At 32.8% G+C, this 22,735-nt stretch overlaps 1 protein-coding gene across 2 annotated transcripts; it reads left to right on the top strand.

The window, feature by feature from the left end:
• Positions 1–7,202: 7,202 nt before the first annotated feature.
• Positions 7,203–22,230, top strand: LOC142634168 (transcription factor TCP2). Of its 2 annotated transcripts, none has more exons than XM_075808457.1 (6): positions 7,203–7,513; positions 7,614–7,662; positions 7,777–7,824; positions 7,931–8,028; positions 8,708–10,638; positions 21,994–22,230. In XM_075808457.1, exon 5 carries the CDS (start codon positions 9,138–9,140, stop codon positions 10,593–10,595), a length of 1,458 nt encoding a protein of 485 aa, XP_075664572.1. In that variant the 5' UTR covers positions 7,203–7,513; positions 7,614–7,662; positions 7,777–7,824; positions 7,931–8,028; positions 8,708–9,137; the 3' UTR covers positions 10,596–10,638; positions 21,994–22,230. The 2 variants fall into 2 exon arrangements, with proteins under 2 accessions (XP_075664572.1, XP_075664573.1); XM_075808458.1 differs by having other exon boundaries at positions 21,976–22,230.
• Positions 22,231–22,735: the final 505 nt, after the last annotated feature.

The raw sequence follows: 22,735 nt of genomic DNA, 5'->3' as shown, positions 1-22,735 counted from the left end.
GGCCACTCTAAAACCCAAGGGCTAGGATTTTCAAAGCTAATAGGGTGGCCATTAACACTAAGGCTTGCCTAAAAGTATAAATGATAAAAAAAAAACCCAATATTTTGAAAGGGGCATATTAGTGTGTTTTATTTAGTTCAATTGGTAAAGTTTTTTGTTCTAAAATAAGAGATATAAATTCTATTTAATTGTCTGTAAAATGGAAGAAGAAAATGTTGAAACTAATATATACACACACATCAATGTAATCCGCTTCTTCCTTCCAAAAAAATGACTCACCTCATTGCCGGGCTAAGTCAATTCTGTGTGCCTACTTCCTAGTCAATGGGCGCCCCATGATACTAATCATATTCACCCCTTTGTTTTACACTTTAACTAAAAAAAATGTTAATGTGACAATATATGTGATCGGTATTTCATGAACAATTATATGATAAATTGTAATTATTATTTATTAACCTAATCTTAGTGATTCATAGTCAAACTATCATCTTCAATTTTGTTGTGAAGCATAGTTTTTATAAAATTTATAGTTGAAAATGCTCGCATTGTGGAGTAAGTTTTGTACTTTTGTCCAATTTTTGAAAATTTTAGGATTTTTGTATGGCTCATTTTTAGGGTTGTTTCAACTGACTAATTTGGTGTGATTTGATATGAAAAAGCCAAAATTATTACATGCAATTTCATTGCCTGGATCCAACTCTCCTATTCCTTAATTAGGCTTTGTTTAATAGTTATGAAGCTCAACATAGTTTGCTTTTAACCACATTTTCCTTATTTTAATGGGAATCTCGGTTTCAGCTTTCAAAGGGGCAAAACAAGGTAAAAAAAAACACAAGCTCAACCACCTTATTGGGGGTATTTGATGGTTTTCAATTTTCATTTATTAATTAATTACTCAATTTAAAAAATGGTAATTTGTTTAAGGGAAATGTTAACAGATGTTCTAAGAGCATTAATTTAAAAAATATTTTTATAAACCTTTTATGGGAAAGGAATAAAAAGCAACCAATTTTTTATAATTTTTTTTTATTTTCCATGAAAATAGTATCAAAATTTTCATAAAATAGTCCATTAACAAATGTTGTCTAAGAATACTAATTAACTAATTAAACATTTTTTAAATTTAGATAAATTTAAACATAATAATGCTAAACTTGATTGAGTCAAACTTGAACTCAACCCAACTCGACTCATTGCGAGGAAAAATTTATATTTATCTAATGTGATTCTATGAGAAATTAAACTTGATTGAGATTGCCCTGAACAAGAGCTTTTAAATTTAACTGTGGTTAGTCAAAAATATTCAATCCAGAAAACTTGTACGTGGGACCAAAGCATTTCGTAGTTAGGCATCACCGCATTACCGTTGATTTGGTTGACTTTATTTACTCTTTATTTATTTTTCTATAAAACATTCTTTGGGGAAATTATTGTGTATTTTCAAAGTACCATAAATGCGTACTTCCCATTTCACATGAATGGTAGGTCCCACTAATTAAATTCATGGTGAGACCCACAATTCATGTGAGAGGAGGGAGTACGCATTTATGGTGTTCCGGGAGTACTTAATAATTTTCTCATTCTTTGCTAGGATACTCACAACTACTGATAATTATTACCGTTAGCATATGGTAACATAATCTCTTTTTTTTTCTTTTTAATGAAAACTAATGTGACACATCTATAATTGAAGTTTTTTAATTTTATTTATATTAGTTAAGGAATGGTGGGGATTAAAGAGCTATTAATAATACATAATATTTATGATGATAGTAACAATACATACAAAGGTGCCAATAATTTCCAGTTAGTTCACACGTATCATTCTTTGAATGAACCCATGAATTTCTTGACAAAGAAATCATACTATTTTACTTTTACAAATTAATGGCAGCTCTAAGAGCAACTTTTATCATAGATATTTGCAAAGAATCTTATGTTTCTTTTGGTTATCTTCATCAAAATTGTTCTTGGAAATTTTAAGCAGGTCATCTTCTTGGTCTGGCTACCTCCGATCGTAATTGATACATCCTATGATCCTACTATTTGGTCATGACAAGAAAAAGAATAAATAAATAAATAGGATTCTGTAAATATTCCATTCCTAAAAGAGAAAGTTCGAAATAATTGAGATTTTTTTGAGAGATTAGATGCAGACACTAATTCATGATCAGACATGTACATAGTGAAAACTTCATTATGGATTCTATGAGAATTTTCATGAAAGCCTTTCTTTGCTTCTTATATTTGAAGTCAGCCAAAAAAAATGAAAATTATGTACGGAAAAAAATCCCTTAACTATGTCACAAAATTATTTAGTTTAGAGACAAAGATGTTTTATGTTTAGGCCTTAACAATATAGCAAATCTAAATAATATTTGTTTACAATAACATATAGTAGAAAGAAAGGATTTGTTTAATGCTGGTAACTATAGTATATAGTTTTTTTTTTTTTTTTTTCCTGAGAATCAAATATAGGTGAGTTCCAGTTAGCTTAACTAGTAAAATCTCTGATAGTTGTATAGGAGTTTTGGGGTTCAATCTCCGCCTACACCAAAAACTGATTAATGTCTTGGTTTAATGATAAACAACTATCATCAGGAGCAAACATCATAGGTTGTAACTTTTTATCAAAAAAAAAAAGGTAGTAGGTATTGGTTGGTTGAATAATATATGCATTTGTTGTCTAGTTATTTCATATTGAATGAACAGTGGAAAGTCTATTTATTGACAACCTTTCGTTGCCCCAAGTCCTAATCTTAATATAACAACTGCTACTGCAATCAATGCAAAGAGATGCAACCGATTTATCAACAACAAAAAAAAAAAGTAAAATTCAAATGAAGCAACTTCTCACATCATTACATCTTTTCCCCTCTGCTTGCCCTAGAAATTTAGAAATCCAAAGTTCAATTGCACATTACTCTGTTGCCATTGTTTTGGTATCAAATACACTAGTGCCTCATGATTCAAATTCTTTTGGATCTAGTGGTTCATCTATATTTCTTTTTTTGTGAAGAAGTATTTTCTTTTTCCCTTTTTCTCTTCTTTGATTTCAGTTTCACTCCCACACTTACTTACCAAATTAGCAGTGTGCGAGGAATTTGAATATAGAATATTTTTAATTTTTTATCATATAAACCAAACATGGTTGTTTCATAGTGGAATTTCATATAAAGATTTTCATATTCAAGACAAGTGTTTCTTATCTTGTTAAAGATTTCATTTCCTTCATGAATAGAAAGCTGTAGATTTTTATATAGACGTCTTCAATAATCCAAGATCTCATTTTTATGTTTTCATATTCGGTGTAATCATAGTCAACTTCTTCTTGAAGGACCATTATGCACATGTTTTTTGCTCCATAAAATAACCTAGGGATCTTGTTATCTCCTGGGCTATTCATACCATCAGGTGAGATATTATCTATTTTATCAACTAAACTATTTAATACTTTATTAGTATATGATTTGAGATCGAAGTCTACTAATTTACGTATCTATTTTATATTATAATCTGTCTTATCTATTGTTATAGACTTAGAGTCTAATTTAGCTTCTAAATAATTTTGATTTTAATCATTTTTTTTCTAGTTTTTTGAACCATGAGTGAATACTATCACTAATACTATTTAAATTAGCTCTAATACTACTTATATTATTTTCATGATTTACGATCTAAATGTAACATGTGTTTATATTCTTCTTTACCATGTCCTAATTAATGGCTAATACATTCTATCTTATCAATTTTATATGATGTCATTCTAGACTGATATTGGTACCTAAAACCACCAATAAGCTTCACGGTGCCTAATTAAAACCAAGTTCCCTAACGCCAAATACTAGCCTAACTTCAAGGACGTTTGGATCCAGCTTTTTTGTTGCTGCGTCCACGTTTTGAGTTTTGCTTTTTTTTTTTTTTTCTCTGCTGCGGGGAGACAAGCGTGCAGTGCGAGTACTGTGCGCGTACTGTGCGTGCACTGTTCACGTACTTTTTTAGTAATTTTTTATTAAAAATGGGTCCCGCAACACTATTCATACATTCAAAAATTATTTTGCTATAGTGTTTCCAGATTTCAGTTTTCAGTTTTTAGCAATAAGTTCTATCCAAACGGACCCGAAGATTGAAACTGGTTAATGGCTGGTATAGACTTTGAAGCAAAAGTATATGGGTTTTATAATAGCTATAAATGTAACAACACACAATAATAATATTCAAGAATATAAAATACCTTTTACTAAAAAAAAAAAAGAATATAAAATACTTAATAGTGCATGAGAGAGAGAGAGAGAGAGAGAGAGAGAGAGATATTTGGTGTAACTTTAAGTAATGTTACACCATCTAATAACTTGTTATTGAATTTATATTTTAAAAATTTAGCTGTTGAATTACATGTTCTATATGTTTTTAACATGTATGCCAATTTTCATGCTAATTTGATGTAATTTACCATTTGATCCATAAATAATCTTTTATGTATTATTTTAAATTATAAAAATTTGAATTTAATCAATTAATTGATACCATAACTATTGATCTTTAATTATCTTTAAATTTTGTAAGCATGAAAATTATACGAAAATAAAGTAATCCATTAGAGGATTTATCAAAATTCACATATAATTAAAAAATATTAGGTGGTGTAACATTATTTAAAGTTATAAGCCCCTTTGGTTCTAAATAAATATGAAATTTGAAGTTTTTTTATAATTTTATTTTTGAAAAAGAACCAAACAAAGTTTAGAATTCATCTCAAAACTGAAGTGATACTTTCCTTTTTTGGTTGTTTCAAAATACATGAGAGAGTTTCGAAAAATAAAAGTCTTTAACCATTTAATGTTTCATATATAAATATACTAGTATAATAATGAAACAGAAGTATTATGTTTTGTTTGGGTGAGTTCTTTCTGTGTTGCTACATCACCTTTGAAAGCTATTCTCCATGTCAACACTTTAAATTTGATAATTTGTAAAAGGTACTAATTCATTGTTTATTAGTAAAAAAACTAACTAGAACTTAATATCACAAGTTTTGTTGTACATAAGTAGTTAAACATTAAATAAATTATTAATCACATTTAGTATTACATTGGTCTTCTTTAGAGGCATTACGTCTTTGTCATATTTATGTTGAAATCCTTTGATTTTTATAGGGCACGATAAGTTTATAAATCATAAATTTACTGTTCTTTAATTTTAAAATCGATAGATGGTCCCATAAAAAAAAAAATTTTGATAGATGGAATATCCAAATTCCAAAAAAGAAAAAAAAAAAATTCAACATCCAAACATTCATAAAGCATAGAAATTATGGGCTGCAATCCTGGTAGTGACCTTGCTTTCTTTCTCATAAACTGTATTGAGTGTGTGTGTGTGTGTGTGTGTATATATATATATGTTTTCTTGCAATTTTTTTTTGAGGGTTTCAACCTATGACGTCCGCTCCTGATGATAGCTCTTTATCATCAGACCAAGACACTAATCAGTTTTTGGTGTATGCGAGGATTGAACCCTAGATCTCTTATACAAACATCAGAGACTTTATCAGTTGAGTTAACTGGAACCCACTATGTTTTCTTGCAAATTTAAAATGATATTGCTCAATTAATAATCATAATTCCTGATCAATAATTGTATCACTCAAGTAAAATATTTATAAACCATTTACACTATGTGTCTATGTTCCTACTTCCTATGCATTGGAAAGATTAATTATTAGTGAATCTGAAATCAAATTTTCTCAAATTTAAACCCACATTGCTTTGCTTGGTCTACTTAAAATCATTTTCAAAACATTGTGCATCTCCAGCCGCCTTTGTATTTTTTCACCCAAATTGGAGAGAAAAATTCACTTTTTTATTTTGCTTGCTTACGTATTTTTTCAAATACACGTTAATAGACATTCTCTCACTTTCTCTAATTTATTAACATAATAGTTTTCTAAAAAAAATTTAAAATATTTTTTTCTACCTAATGATTTTTTTATTGGTTTGAGAAAAAGGACTGAATATTTTAATCCCAAAAGTGTGTTTATAGAAATTACAATGCTCTTCACACCAAAAGAGTTATTGTAGCTCAACCAAAATTTGTTTTCCTAAGATAGTGAGACCATTAAAGCTTGATTTTTGAGATTGACTATCTAAAATGGACGGAATTTGGATTTGCCTAGTTTATTAGAGATTACGTTTATTTAGCTCATTTACAAAAACTCGAATATATTTTTGCCTAGAATTTTGGAACACTTATGAAATGAAGTCAAGGGTTTTGTAATCTAGTGATATTGATTGGTCTTCCCATAAAGAGAATTAGAGCATTTACATGTGTATAATAGAAAAATAAAAATGCAATGTCCACAGCATTTACATACGTAGAATTTATATAAATTTGCTTTAAAATGATCCAAACTTGTTCACATTAAAATTTCTTGATTTTTTAAAGTTATTTCTATTTTTTCACACAAAACAATCATCATCTACTTTTCTTTTATCTCGAGAAAGGTAAAGAGAGAATAAATAACTAAAATGAATAGTGTCAGTGTAAATTTATACTGAATAGTATCAGTGTAAATTTATACGGTTGTAAATTTACACTGACACTATTTATTTTGCATTTAATTGTTTACTTCTCTTTATGTATCTCGGGAAGAAAGAAGAGTAGATGGTGATTGTTTTGTGTAAAGAAAGAGAAATAATTAATTTTTTTTTTATATTTTAAAGAAATGTAGTGTAAAATAAAAAAATCTAACATGAGATGTTTTGAAAAGTGATAATGTAAAATAGAAAAAATCGGTTCTTATATTAAAATAGACTATAATTTTTGTGTGAGATGTTTTGAAAAGTGGTAATGTAAAATAGAAAAAAAAAAAAGTAGTTTCTTATATTAAAATGGATTATAATTTTTGTAGGGGTTAATGTGAATGATCTTAGGTTTCAAATTGACTCTTAACAACAAAAAATAAAAAAGAAGAAAAAAGAAGAAGAAGAAGGTATTAAATATGAATTAATATAATGAAAGGATATTTATTGATGATAAATATTGAAAGAAAAGAAAATTAATAGAAGTAGGAGGAGTTGAAGAGTAAAAAGGGGAAGAAGGAAGGGCAAATAGGAGAGAAAGGAGATATTTAGAAGGTGGGAAACGGCGCAGTGTCTGTCCTTTCCCGATAAGCCCGGTGTGATTTCCTTTTCCTTTTCCTTGCTGGAATTTGGAATGGAAGAAGAACAACCCCAATTCCTTCCTACTTCTTCTCTAGCTACTACTACTTCCCCCCTACTCCTACTTCTTTCTCACTTTCATTAGCTTCATCCCACTTTTCTGTTTTTAAACCCCCTATTCTCCCCCCTATACTTCCACTCCCTCCATTACCCTCTCAATTCCCATTTCCACCAGATTTTTCATTTCCTGTTCCTTTCACTTCCCTCACTTACCAAACAACAACAACAACAACAACAACCAACCCTAATCCTCTCTCTTTCTTAAACCCCCACCACTACTTTCATACTTGTAAGTAAGTGCCAATACCACTCTCTCCAAATTTCAGCTCTTTTCAACAGCACTGAATTCACCATGCGCTAACTCTTTTTTCCCACTTTTTCTCTGCATTACAGAGAAGGAAAAAAAAAAAAAAAAAAAGAAGAAGCAAGAAATTCCAACCAGGTCTTCTTCTTCTTCTTTAGATGTTTTCTTGGAAAAATTTTTGTGGGTTTTGATTTGTAATTGTGGAGCTGATCTGTGAAAGTTTTTTTTTTTTTTTTTATTTACTTGTTGCAGGTTGTGATTCAAAAAAGCAAGCTTTTTTGAGAGAAAAAGCACAGATCTGTGAGCTTTTTTTTGTTTGTTTTTGTTTTTGTTTTTTAGAGACTGGCTTATCCAAATTGTCTAATTAAACAGTCTCTTAATAAATAACTAATTTACTACATAACAGAATAAAGGTTCCTCACTCCTTACTCCTCAGAGCTCAACACCTGTCAAGTTAGTGCCAATCACCAATCAGTTATCAGACTTCTCTAATCAATGTTCAAAGTAAGTATCTTTTTCTAGCTTTTTTTTTTTTCTAAATTTGGGACAGTTAAGTGTGTCCTTTTGTTTTTAATTATTAATGAGTGGGGAATTTAATTAAATAAGACCAAGAATCTAAGATCAGTGGTAATGTAAATGTGAATGTAATAATGGGTTGGCTGGCATTTTTTTTAGGGTCAGCAAAAGCTTTAAATACAAAGGGACTGAGTTTGGTTCAGATCGGCTATTTACTGCATCATCTGCTTTATAGCTTAAATCTGAAGCAGAAAAAGACTGAGAGAGAGAGATCAAGTTTTTATCATAATAGGCCGGCCCTCTTTTAAGTTTTCAACTTTTGCTAAAGCTTTTTTATCTTCTTTAAAAGCAAGCACTGTGTTAGGTTTTTTAAGGCCCTTTAAGAAGGTACACTTATATATAGAGTCATATAGATAGTTGTAGCTGGGAGGTGTGAGTGTGTATAGTACAGTACAACACCACAAAAACAAAGTCAGATCTCTCTGTCTTTCTTTCTCTCAGCTTTGTTGTGTGTGGTTAAAAAAGAAGAAGAAAAAGAGTGTGTGTACGTATATTATTATTATCAACTATAAAAATGTCTTTTTTATCTATTTTACTGTTGTGTTTAATGGGTGGGTAAATTTTGCTTTTTTTTTTTTTTAAATTTTTTTTATTTGGGGGTTTGCAGGGCTGAAGAGGCTGAAGAGAGTCTGAGACCAATTCAGGCTTTGCTTTTGAAAGGCGGTCTAGTCTGGTCTTCTTCGTCTTCACTGACTTGGACCGTGATATATCAACAGCGTAAAAAAAGGCCTTTTTATCACTACACAGCCAAAGTACTCTCTGAATTATCGTCATCAATATGCATTGGACATCCCAACCCCACCTGCACTAATCTCACCACACCTCTTCTCTCTCTCTCTCTCTCTCTCTCTCTCTAAAAATAATACACACACACACCCTCTCTTTCTTTCTTTCTCTCTCTCTCTCTTTCTAGAGGATAAGAATACATAAAAGAGCTCAGAACCCAAAAGGGTCTCTCTCTCTCTCTCTCTCTCTCTCTCTGTGTCTTTGTGTGGGTAATTACATGAGTTTCTGTTTGAGAAAGGCATGAAAGTGGCATGGAGGTGGATGGGATTCAGCAGGGACAAGCTTGTAAGTTCCCAAGGGTCGGAAATGGCAGAAACGACTCAACTAAGTTAGCTTCCAAAGGGGTTTCTGATCACTACCCAGATGATGAAGAAGATGGAGACCAGCTCAAAACGCTTAGCACCACTATTGGTGGCCCAGTTGGAAGTGAAACAGCCGTTGCCAATGCCAACACCAACCGCCTTCGCGGCTGGCACCACTCGTCTCGAATCATTAGGGTTTCTAGGGCCTCAGGTGGCAAAGATCGCCACAGCAAAGTTTGGACCTCAAAGGGTTTAAGAGACCGCAGGGTTAGATTGTCTGTGACCACTGCCATTCAGTTCTATGACCTCCAAGATCGGCTTGGTTATGATCAGCCCAGCAAAGCAGTGGAGTGGCTGATCAAAGCGGCTGCTGATTCAATCTCTGAGCTTCCTTCTTTGAAGAGTCCTTTTCCTGATACCCCAAAGCAATTGAGTGACGAGAAGCGAGCGAGTGGGGGTACGGAACAAGCCTTTGATTCAGCTGATTTGGAGTTAGATGGTGACCCCAATTTCCAGCAAAATCAAAGCCAGCATCTTTCTTTGTCCAAGTCCGCTTGCAGCAGTACTTCAGAGACCAGTAAAGGCTCCGGCCTGTCTCTCTCACGGTCTGAAAGCCGCGTCAGGGCGCGTGAGCGGGCGAGGGAGAGGGCGGCGAAAGAGAAGGAGAAGGAAAACGAGTCCCGGATTGCTCAGAATGTGAACCACATTTCACACAACAGCTCTTCTTTCACTGAGCTTCTGACTGTTGGAATGAACAGCAATGCTAATGCTGCTAATCATAGTCCTACTGGCTCGGCTCATCAAAACCCCGGCGGCAGTGATCAGTCTAATTTGTTTCACAAGCCAGCAAGGCAGTGGACGGCTTCCACTCCGATGGACTACTTCGACTCCCCACTTCTGGGGCCATCATCCTCATCGTTGCGAACCCATCACTCATCTGGGTTTCCAGGCCAAATCCATTTGGGAAATCCGTTTCCACACGCAATGTCGGTGTTCAATGTCTCTGGAGACAATCATCCAGAGCTGCAGCAACACTTCCCTTACAATGTTCCCGAACATCTCATCCCTGTGGGCGCTGCAACATCGCAGCAGCCCGGTGGGAGTGACTACAACCTCAATTTCACCATATCTTCCGGCCTCGCCGGATATAATAGGGGGACCCTTCAGTCCAATTCACCGTCTCTTTTGCCTCATCACCTCCAGAGGTATCCTACTTTGGAGGCACCAAACCTACCCCTCTTCATGACTTCAGTGGCTGCTGCATCTGCCGCAGCGGCTCCACCCATGGAGAATCATCACCACCACCACCACCACCACCAGTTCTCACCTGGAATCGACGGCCGCTTGCAACTCTGCTACAGCGATGGAACCCGGCATTCTGACCATAAGGGAAAAGGAAAGAACTGACTTCTTGTGACAGCTACATTGCTTTTGGCCCATCTTCTTCCTGGTAAGTTTCCTTGTCTCATTCATTCTGATCCACATTTTTATTAACTATATTAATTTTATTTTTGGTTCTTATTGTTTCACATTCAAATTAGTTTCAGCTTAATTAGTTGCATATACTTCTCTGTACCTGTGCCTGTTTGGTTCTTTGCCTCATTCTTGACATGGGTTTTTGTTACTTTTCCGTATCCTATGCTTGTATAGTTTTCTCTTTTGCCTTTTGGATTTATGTGTTTTGTGCAATACCATGAACTGTTTTGCCCCCTTGGTAATTGTAAAAAACTAAACCATTGGGCATATTTTTTTTTATGGTTGTTACCTGTTAAAACTGTCTTTATTTGATTCCAGCATGGATTGCTGTGACTAAGAATCGGCTGGTTGTCTCCTTGTTTGTTCTCTTCTTGGTTTCCCTAAATGCTAGCATCTGCTAGTCCACGCCAGGTGTTGGCTTCTGTGTTGGGCCGGGCCATGTGTTAAGCACCGAGTGGAGTGGAGTGGAGTGGAGTGGAGCTATAGCTCCACTTTTACGAAAATCTGAGGCACTAGCTTAGTAGCTTTAGAATCCCAATTTCTCTTTTTCTCTACCTTCCATGCTGTTCCACATGGCAATGGCTAGGCATACTGTCGGAATCTGGAAAGTGTTGCTTAGTTTTTCAGTTGTTAAATTAAGTTTTTGTTGAATGTCGTGAATGGCTAACTAATTCTATTCCTGTTGGTTATGCCCATGCACGTAGCTAGGAACCCCTTTCCAAACTTGAAAGAAAAGCGTTGGAAGTTGGAACAGTACAAAGTGCTTGAAATGTAGTACCCCTTTTGTTTCCCAGAAATAAGTGATGAAATTTATGAGCCTGTTGTCTTAGAGATTTATGAAAAAACATAGCTTTTAATACCAGTCTTTTAGGATTCAAATAACTTTAAAAATATTTATATATAAATATTTCATTTTTATGTTTATATAATCAAAGTGATAACATCATTGATAGCTAGGAGAAGCTTTGGTCTAATGGTTAGGTTTCTTTTGATAAATAATATACTTTAGTCAACAAAAAGAAGCTAGTACAACGACATTACAGGGAAAATAATTTTAAACTTAAACCATCTAGGAATTCTAAAACCAGACAAAGAAGGGAAAATTTCCTAACACTATCATCCAATAATTCAAAGATCTTGTCATACAAATCAAACAAATATATTAACAAAGATTATTGTTTAATCTTTTGGGTTGGCTGTTCCAACTCCATCAAATGTTTTACTATTTTACTCACGCCAAATCATTCTAAAGGTTGGATTGCTATTTTACTAATATAATAATTATGAAAGTCTAATTTATAGTTGAAGCATTTACAAATTTTAAAATTTATGTAAATTTGATGTGAAAATATGTATAAGAGTGTGTATATAAAATTTAAATAAGTTATTGAGGGTAAGAAGAGAAGTACATAAAAATTTATTAAAACTAAATATTTTCTCCTTTCAGCTTTGAGGATTCACCTATATTTCTCATCTCCCTCCATCAAATCATAAAGCTAAACAATCTACTTTCGTGGCCACTACATAATTGCAAGAAGTGTTCCTTTTTTTTTTTTTTTTGAGTGCAAGAAGTGTTCTTCTTTGTTTTTTATAGTTTCATATTTATGTACCATCATTTTTTATAAACTTTTTGCTATTTAAATTATATACTCCTGTTCCATAATAGATAATATTTTTCTTATTTGTTGGCCTAAAATATATAGAAAGTTTTAAAAAATGGAAGTTCAATTTTCACTATTACTGTAATATAGAAAAATAGTACATACATTTTTTTCTACATGCAAACACTTTTTTTTTATAGAACATTGCGTCATATCTAATAAAAAGTAAACTATAATTTAGGAAGATAAGGTGCCTTTAATACTAAATTAGTCTTTTTTGATTATTTTCAAAACATAAATTCTGTGCCCCCATGCTCTTGCTAAATGTTCCTGAAATGTTATTAGTTTTCTTAGGTGTAATAATTCTTCCCTCCTAGCTTTTGTTTTGGATGCTTGGAAGAGAGATCTTGTTTTTGCGTTGGTTGTTTGAATGAAAGTTTAATTGCTTATATAAAAAAGAAGTCCAATTATGCATAAATATCATGAAATGTACACAATACCTTGAATTTGTGTGTATCGACCAGTAAATTGTTGACAAGTGTTTTTTTTTCCCTTTTCAAAAGTATGTATTGTAGTTCATAATTGAACATTTAATATTCCTTAACCTGTGACTTTAAGGAACTTGTTAACAAGAGCCAATTATAGAAAATCATGCCATTTCTGAAGTTTGTTTATTGCAAGACAAAGGGAGTATTAACTTTTTGAGTTCTCTATAGAAAAGAGGAAAATGCTAAAATTACTATAAATCTTACTAACAAAAGTTTATAAATTGATATGAGAATCAATGTGATTGGAGCTACTTCAACAATATAATGATTAAATGTTAATTTTTTTTTTTTATTGGCAACACATCAATTTATAAAGCTTATATGGTAAAATTTGTAATATTCCTAAGAGCATCCACATTGGTGGAAGCCAAAATTTGGCTATTAAGCACCTACAAAAGTTACTTTATCTATTTTACCTTTACACTTTACAATACACCCAACATCAATAGATCTATATTTTTAGCTATTTGATTAAAATAATATAAAGAACCCATTAAAATAAAATAAAAAATATCCACCACAAAAACCTTTCAACCGGCTATAACCACCTCCAACACCACTCCACCAGCAACAACACAGCCAAAACCAAACCCAACACAGCCACAACTACAACCACAACACAGCCACAACTACAACCACAACACAGCCCACGGCAATCACAACCATAACCCACTTCTACAACCAAACCCATAGCCAAAATCAAATCCACAGACAAAATCAAACACGAAACCACCCCAACACAGCCACCAAACCTCCATTTCAACCACACCCCACAGTCACAAACAAACCCACAAACATAATAAAAAATTAAACCACCACCATAGCCACTAAAGGAAGAAAAGAAAAATTAAAAAAAGCAGTGTGCCTCATCGAAACAGATCGGAAGCTACCGGAGATTGAGATCAGAAAGAGAGTGGATACGAAGAGAGAAAAACAAAAGAGAACAAAAAAAAGCAGGTCTGGAGAAGATGAAGAAAAATAAGAAATTATTTAAATATTAGTACAGTGTGAACACATAAATATAATAATAGTATTATTTTTAACTATGTGCTACAGTGCACAGCTATTTTGGCTGTGCACTGTAGCTGTGGAGCAAAAAAATATGGCTTTGGCCCCACCAATGTAGCCACATTTTGGTATTTGGTGGTGCTAAAAATAGCAATATACCTTTTTAGCACCACTAATACTAATGCTCTAACATTACTCTAGAAAAAATATGAGTGCTTAAGTTTTGCTAATGATCATAATAATTGGTGGATTTAACTTTTGAGGACTAACAATTCATTAATTACTTAGAGTAGGTTAGTTGGCCGATCTTATTAATGAATATGTACTAAATAAAGATTTACAAACTAATGTTCTAATGAACATAATTGGTGTCAATTTAACACTGATTAGGGTATAGATTAGCAATCGTTGTTAATAATGTAATATGGAAAAGGGTTGTTATGTGCTGGTCAAATGTTGAAGAACAAGTCATATTTGAGTAACAAGATTCTGGCCATTTATGCATACTTGGATAGATCGATAACATGGTTTTTTCTTTTTCCTCTTTACTGAACACTTTGACTGCTTTGTTATATTTTCCCATGAAGTAGTGTGTGTGTGTATATATATATATATATATATAATAAAATAAAAAGCTTACATTCATGACAAAGCCTCTTTCATGATGTTATATACTATATCTCATTTGTACTCATAATGTTGTTTTTCATTTATCCAAGTTATATGATAAAGCACTATAGTTTTGACATATGTTAGTGACCCTTGAACATAGCTTTTATATAGGGTCGAGTGTCTTTACAGTACAAGTTAAATGATAAATATTCAATTGAGCTGTAATGCACACTTTCTTTTGTCTTTTTCTTTTTTTCTTAAAATTTTTATTTTTATATAAGAGCTGTAATGCACACTTATCAAAAATGAAAGTATATTGATCAATAATTTATTGGTTTATATGCACAAATTCATTATTATTATTTTTATATTTATTTATTTAAATATTTTTTTTTTACAATTTTTGATTTTTTTTTTATAAAAAATATATAAAAATTTATCTAATACCATATTAAATACATTTTAACTTGTAGTTAATAAAAGACACTTTATAACCTAAGAAACCTTTTCACGTTGAGGAAGCTATTCTGCACTGCCAACCAGCTAATAAAAGCATGCTTGGGGTTAATTCAGTAAACCAAATCAGTTACTCCTTGACACCAGAGCTTTACATGATATGATGGCTTTTTAGGTTGTATTACAGGAATACAATTGATTTGGGAAAGCTAAACATCAAACAACTTATGAAGTATTTCAACTAGCTCCTCATTTCTGGTTGGGGGGCCAAAACCATCTTTCACTCTCATGAAATTTGAAAATTTGGCTGAGTTAGCTGAATCATAGATCATTCTAAAGCCATATCTTGGGAAAAGTGGACCATTCAGGTGCTAATGACCATGCTAGACAAGGCCTAGCATGCTGCTTACGGTACCAATCAGATGCCTTAGGAAAGGCCTAGTTTTCTCCCTCAAACTGCTAAAATTTCATTCACCCCAAGAACTGTTGGATGTAACATTTTCCTCCCATAAAGATTTTCCTCTCAACAGGTATATGTATATATATGAACCTATGCCCCCCACAAGATATTGCCCTAGCAAACAAACTCCAAATGAATCTCATGATTGTTTCTTTGTTCCATTCTTCAAGTTTGCACAGCCCCAGACCACCTTTTTTCTTAGGGAAGGTAAACATCATTCCAGGTAATCGTTGCTCTTGTACGGTACTCGTCTTCCAGCATGCCCATTCCAAAGAAAAAGCGTTGAATTTATGTCCCACCAGCTTAATAACTTATTTTGGAAGGATACAAGTTGCTTGACCAGTCAGACTGAACACCATAAAGTACAGGTTTTATAAAGTTTACCAAAGTATATATGAATATCTTTTAAGTTTAAAAAGTTTACCAAAGTATTTTTCAAATATACTTATGTTTTTTTGAAGAGTATTCTCTTCTTCCCATACGAGAGGACCTATAGGCTGAAGCCACTAAATCTTTTACAACACTATCTATTTATAAATATTCAATTTTATTCTTAGATGAACAAGGGATACCTAATTATTTATTCAATAAAAAAACTCTATCCTTCCACACCAGGAAAGCCCAAGCCAAGTCAAAATAGGAATTTGAGTTAAATTCTAACAAACCCCCGCCTTAATTCAAATTCCAATAAGTAGTCTTATTTTTTGCGATACCTTAATTCAAATTCCATTAAGTAGTCTTATTTTTTGCGGCAACTCCACTTTAATCCAAACAAGTTTTCCTTGAAGAAAATAGTCATTTTCTTGACTATAGCCAAATTTTTGGACGCATATTGAACCAACTTTGAAAATGCACCAAACATAACCTTTTATTGAACTTCCCTAGGATCAAACCTCAAGCTCTAATAACAGTTTGTTGTGATTTGGAGTTAGCCTAGAACTAACATTGTATAACCCAATTGAGACATTGTGTTAGAACGTGATCTACTTTTTGGAGAATAGGAGTCGAAGCGATACAGAAGATACAGTAGAGCTAGGATGGTTATTGTATGTGGTCTATCCAATGCTAGATGCACCACTGAAGGATTTAGTCGAACACTTGAAAAGTTACTCAAAAAGTCGAGGGAATGCTTAGATAATTAAAAGTGCATTTACACGAACAATAAAATTTAAAAAAAATCCACAAAAGACAACAATATTAAACGTGGTTCTGCAAATTCCAATCCTACATCTACGGGCAATGACAACTAAAACCCACTATCAACAGTACTTAATCACCAAACACATATGGCTTGTTTGTAGGAGACCAGTTTTCCCATTGGAATTTCATGCTATGGAAGCTGCTAACTATAATGGATGTCAAAGAATTGATTGTCATGTAAAAATAAAATGCTCTAATGCTTTGTCAGATCATTTTGATCTTCAAGTTGAGGCTGTATTAAATCACACTAGAGAGGGAAACGCCCATATATAAGGTTAATATACAACTACAGATTGGGACCTAAACATGAGGACATCTAAGAAACCAAAAGCAAAGAAAAAGTTCAATTTTTTGGACACCCAAGAAAAGAGACATGGGGAATTTCCGTCCCTCAAATGCTCTGCCATTTCTCACATTCCAAATGCACCACTGCCTGCATAAAGATTAAAGATACTTCCTGCAAGCTAGACCAGGCTTTCCCATCTCTATCATCCTCCCCAACAACATAACTACTGTTTTTTCACAGAAGAAGTAAACTGAAGAATCACAATTGAAGAAACAAAAAGACAATAGCTTTCCAAAGGGCATTTTATAAGCCAGTGGTCTTAATGGTTATACAATACGCTTAGCTTGAAGTCTAAAAGTTATAGTTTTAAGGTACACCATTTTCTTGATGTTTTGAACATGTTGGGATGTTGGGTTTGTGAAAGTTAAACACTAACACCTTTTGTGGGTGGTTTTAGATAACATGTTGGGATGTCATTTGACCTAGTAGTTTAAACCTATAGGTTTGGGCCAAATTACCTTATATTAATTACTCACTCTTATCATTTTTATTTAATATGAGATTTTAATAAACCAACTTATCCTATGCTAATATGGTCTTATATCTTTCCTATTTTCACCTTATATGCTCTTGATTGTTAAAATTCATGTGGAGTCATAGTGGAAATGACTTCAATCCTTGTCAATTTGCATGGGGAATTTTCTGTTTTCGTGTTGCTGGAATTCATGTCAATGGAGGGGATGCACTGATTCAAGTTCCATCTTTCATAACAATTCTGCCATTCCAAGGGGGATTTAGCCCTATTCACAAGATAGGGCAGCGAAAACCCTACTTATCCTACCAATTTTCATCCTTACATTGTAAATTTCACATATTTGAGTTTAAGGCATGTTTTTTAGTAGTTCTCTGATGCAAGGTGCACCAAAGTCAAAAGAGATTTTACATTTTACTTTAATTTGGAAGCATGTGTGGATTGTACCCGCATGCTTAGCTGAAACTGCTGATTGGCAATAAAGTCTTGCCATTCTTTTTGACTTGTTTTTCACAACAAGCTTGGGCTCTTGCAATGATGAAAAACAGATGATTTTGAATAATAATCTTATGAGTTTGCTCCTCTTTTGTTTGGTGCTGATAGTGATGCCTAAGCTTTTCATGTAGATTCTAGGTGGTGAAGCCTAGACTTGGTTCTGTTTGTCTTCTTCTTGTTGTTGTTTTTTTTTTTTTATCTCTATTCTCCTGCACATTTTGCGTTATTGTTATTATAGATAAGGGCTTACTAAACTCTTTAAATGCCTTAATGAGGTGCTTTTCCACTAACAATTTCGGCATAGGATTGACAACCATTTAGAATGAATGATTTGAATCATGTATTTTTTCTTTCATACCTAGAATTAGATACTAAACTTGATGATTTTTTTCCTCTGGAACTTCCTAGGTTTTGAGTTGATTTACAAGATAGTTTTGGGAGTAAAAAATGTGACCAATCCTAAAAATTTGGGATTGAGGCCTTTTGTTGTTGTTTGGGAGTCAAATTATATAATTTGTACCTAGTTTGTAAACTTATTAATTGTATACTAGTTAAGTATGGGAAAATAATTCATTTTCCTTTCTCTTATTAAGGACAATATAGAGAAAGTTTTTTTTTTTTTTCTTTTCCCATCACTTTCATGCGAAGCACATGTGGTTACTTCTTTTGGTGAAAACTATTGTTCCTTTTGTTTTGTCCAGCAGGTAATTTTCATTGCACCCGAGAAAGCCTGAAGGAGTACATAAAGAATAAAATAAATTTTGTAGGGGTAGTTAATGTATGCATGCACGAGTGCATGCATATGTTGAGATAGAACAATTCGATTTAAGTTGTGGTTTTGAGAAGGGTAATAAATATTTATTTCATACTTGTAGAACTGTGGATAAATTAATAAAGCATTTGTTACAAGATTGATTTCTTTGGAGACTATGGATTGTTTTATTAAGGATTAAGTTTGGCTCCAAATTAGCTTGGAGCTATCTTGCTCCAGTCCATGATGTAACGAATAAAGAGACAATCCATATGTAATTTTAGTCACATGACCATATAATAGGTTGGAAAAAATAGCTCCAAACTTAATTTTAAAGAAATAGTTAGCTATAATGGGTTGGAAAAAATAGCTTAATCTTCAAGAAATAGTTACCGGGTATTCTATAGGATTGTTAGGTGTGCCTTCGATGTTGTTAGGCGTCACATTGAAACTAAAGAATTCATCTTTGGTAAGGACCTCTTGAAGATCTAAGTCTACGAAATTGTTAACGTGATGCTCATTAGCCATCAAACTAGAGAAGGATAAGACTATGATACCAACTAATGTGGGTGGAAAGTTGCAAGAAATAGAACACGTTTATCTTAAGAAAATAACCCTTGAATCCACAAAGAAATTTATTGAAACCACCAAAAAGGAAAAGGAAAAGGAAAAGGAAAAACCTTTGTCAAAGTTTATAGATCAAATTCAAAATAGTCTGCATGCTGAGAAGGCTTAGTTTATGACAAAGAAATCCTAGGTCAAGTAGGAGACCCTTTGGAAGCCCTAGAAAACCCTAATTCATGGTGAACATGAAATTAGGCTTAGTAAAGGAAAAATCACTAAAAAAAACTCTTAATTTCCTAATTAACATCCTAACAGTAAAAAAAAAAAACTCAATTTTGACTAAAATACTTCTAAAAGCTCTTTAAAACAAAGAAATAAAAAACCTTTTCCTAAAAATTTCTGAAAATTACAAAGAAACATAAAATAAAATAAAAGAAGTTAACTTGCATATTTTTTTTCTACATCACCTAGTGTACCTTCCATTATGGAGTTGATCACTGCATGTGATTTAAAGCTTTGCCTGAAACTGTTTGTCTCTTATAAGTTCATAGTTTGTTGTGGTTAAGAGAGAGAGAGAGAAAGCTAGCAAGCTTAGAAAGAAAATTGGGTAAAGTGTTATTGGGATTTCTCAGGTTGAGTACCCCTCTTCATGGTAGGCTGCCAAATAAATTTCATATAAAGTTTCTTCATTAGAGTGGAATTTCCTTGGACATTTAAAACATAAATAAAAAGAAGAAAATCCTCAATGAGATTGAAAAAGAAATATTTTTACTCTTCCCACAGCTAGCACTTGGAATAAGTTTGCAATTGATGGTAAATAAGACAAGAATTTTCATTGTGTGTAGGATTTTTTGTTCTTTCAATTGCTTTCTGAACGTTTTGGATGTATCCACTGGGATATAACCAAAATATTTGTTGGAGCTTATGATTTAAGTTGTAAGTTTCTATTATACTTTCAACTGGTCTTTGTTATGCTGATTAGATAGTGATTCTGGTAAGAGTTTCTGAAATTGCTTTTGTTTGGTTGTTGTCCCTGACAGATGTCAGCAGAGTTATGATTGCTGAATGTATGATGTAAATATGTCATTGGTGTGTAAAGCATAGTGTATGACTTTGCTTGATGACCGTTAAGGTCGCAATAGTCATGGAAAGCAACTTGCTTACAACTCACTGTTTCTAAATTTGGGATTCCAATTCATAACATTATGCCTGAACATGACTTTTCCACAACTTTTGCATCTTAGTGCACAAACTCAAGTGTTAGACAGAATGGCCCTTGCTTATTATGATATAAGTTCCATGCATAGTGCCACAATACAAATCAATTTATTTATTTTTACCTGTAGAAGTAGTGATATATGATTCTACATTAATTGAATTACTGAAAGTATTGCAATATTAAGAAGGATATTTCATAGATGGCTATTAAAATCTGAAGAAGATTTATATGTAAGATTGTTTTGAGAGCAAAATTCATCCCTAAAATATAGGGTTGCAGGTGTGTATAGTAAGTCATGATGCAGCACCCTTCATAATCTTGTACTAGAAAATTTCTTATGTGAGTTTCTTGCTAAAGATTTACCAAGATCTCCTGGCTGGAGCCTCACTCATGTATGTACTGCAACACTTGACTATGAGTCTCCTGGTGCCTTAACTTTAGCTATGTTAGTGGAGGTTATCCAGAAAAACTGGGACTGCTAATAATAGTAATTTTGAATTTACGATGTAGTTTATCTAATCTGTATTGGCCTGCTTTGGTGTTCTATATTCAAATTATTATGATAGAAGTAATTAAAACTTTTGAAAAGGTGTAACATTGTTTTGAAAATGATCAACAGTTTCTTCACTTTGGTGAGTCTTTGGGGATAGATTAGCAGAGCTGCTCTAAGATTAAGGGACATAAACAACCAGTCTATCTCCTAGTATTTGGCTAGAAAGCCTTCGTCTTCCATTGCATGAATATTAGGAGTATGCGAAGAAACTAACTATGAATTTCCTTAATCTACAAGTCTTGCATATTCTGTATATGTAACTCCAAAGATTGTCTTCTTATTTGTTTATTTAATTATTTTTCACCAAGATCTTTCTCATAAATTTGATATGATAAGTACTCGTATATCTTTTTTTTTTTTTTTTTTGATAGGTACTTGCATATCTAATTATTCCAAAGCTGTAACAAATTGATCAAAAAATTGTTAGCAATTTCATGACAGCCAATGAGTTATTGCTCAATTGGCATATCCTTCTCTCATAATAATTGGTTGTAGGGTGAGAACGTGGATTCAAGACCCATTGGGTGCTTGTTTAACTTACCAATGAAAAAATAAATAAAGAAGCAATTTCTTGATGAATAATTCATACTTAAATTTACTAATCTCATTCGCATTTATTTGATGGTTTGCTTTTTCTTGCAAGTAAGATTGTAGGTTTCAAATCTCATTTATATGATGTTTAAGGTTTTGAAAGATCAAATAAAAGGCTAACATTTATTCATAAATTAAAAGCATGTATGTTTGTTTAAAAGAAAATGTTTACATGTTTATGTTCTTGTGAGTAGGCTTGAATTTGTTGTTTGTTTAGAACCCATATATAGCAGGGACAAATGTCTTTTATATACTAAACGTGTAAATCATATGTGATAAATAGCTTGAAACTCTTGCTGTACAGAACTATTTCATGTGAAGCACATCCTGGAGCTATGGTAGTGTGATTGGGTGCTTATTTCAATTTAAAAAAGTTGTGCTTACTTTACAGGCTAAAAAACAAATCTGATTTATCCTTTTTCCATTTGCTTATAGTGGGAAACTTTAATGCAGGAAAATGGAGGAGATGTTGTGGCAAGATTGGGCAAATGCATTGCCTTCCCTGCATTGATTGAGACATTATTGTTATGATTCTGAAATTGCTAGTATGTCTATTTAATCAAATTTCAAGTCAAGTCACTTGGATTATTGCGTTCACATATTTGGATAAATTTATCTAGTGCTGCGGAGCATGTTGTGTTTTGAAGAATTATAACTTACAATTCAATTGAAGTTATTCTTTTCCCCTTCTCTTCAATTACTTTGGAATTGTAATGAATCTGCCTGCCAAACCATTCCAGTTTGTGTCCATGACACTTTAACAACATACTCAATAAACCTACAAATTTAGTGTCCAGCGCAGATTTTTTATGTTTAATCTGACCGGGCAAATTTGGAATCCAATACTTGGGATGGTAATTCTCTACTTTCTTTATAGTTCCACTTTTCATCCTTACTTTTGTGTTGGTCCCAAATCAGAGGCGGAGCCAGGGTGGGGGGCAGTTGACCCCCTGGCTTCTTGAAAAAAAATTCCTTGAAGTTGGTATATTAGGAACCATTCTTTGGTAAAGACAAAAAAAAGACTCCCACTTTAATACATGCACAGGCCCTTAGATCCAAGAAAGTAGAAAAAAAAAAAAATTCTATCCCACATACCAAATTATACACTTTTTCACCAAATTTACTATTTTTTTAGTTTTATCTCACAAGGATGTCCTCACCCATTTCATTGTTCATTTTTTTATCGATCCTTATT

The sequence above is a fragment of the Castanea sativa genome, chromosome 5 (assembly GCF_040712315.1).
Source record: "Castanea sativa cultivar Marrone di Chiusa Pesio chromosome 5, ASM4071231v1".
NCBI lineage: Eukaryota > Viridiplantae > Streptophyta > Magnoliopsida > Fagales > Fagaceae > Castanea > Castanea sativa.
This window is presented reverse-complemented; position numbering and strand designations above follow the sequence as displayed.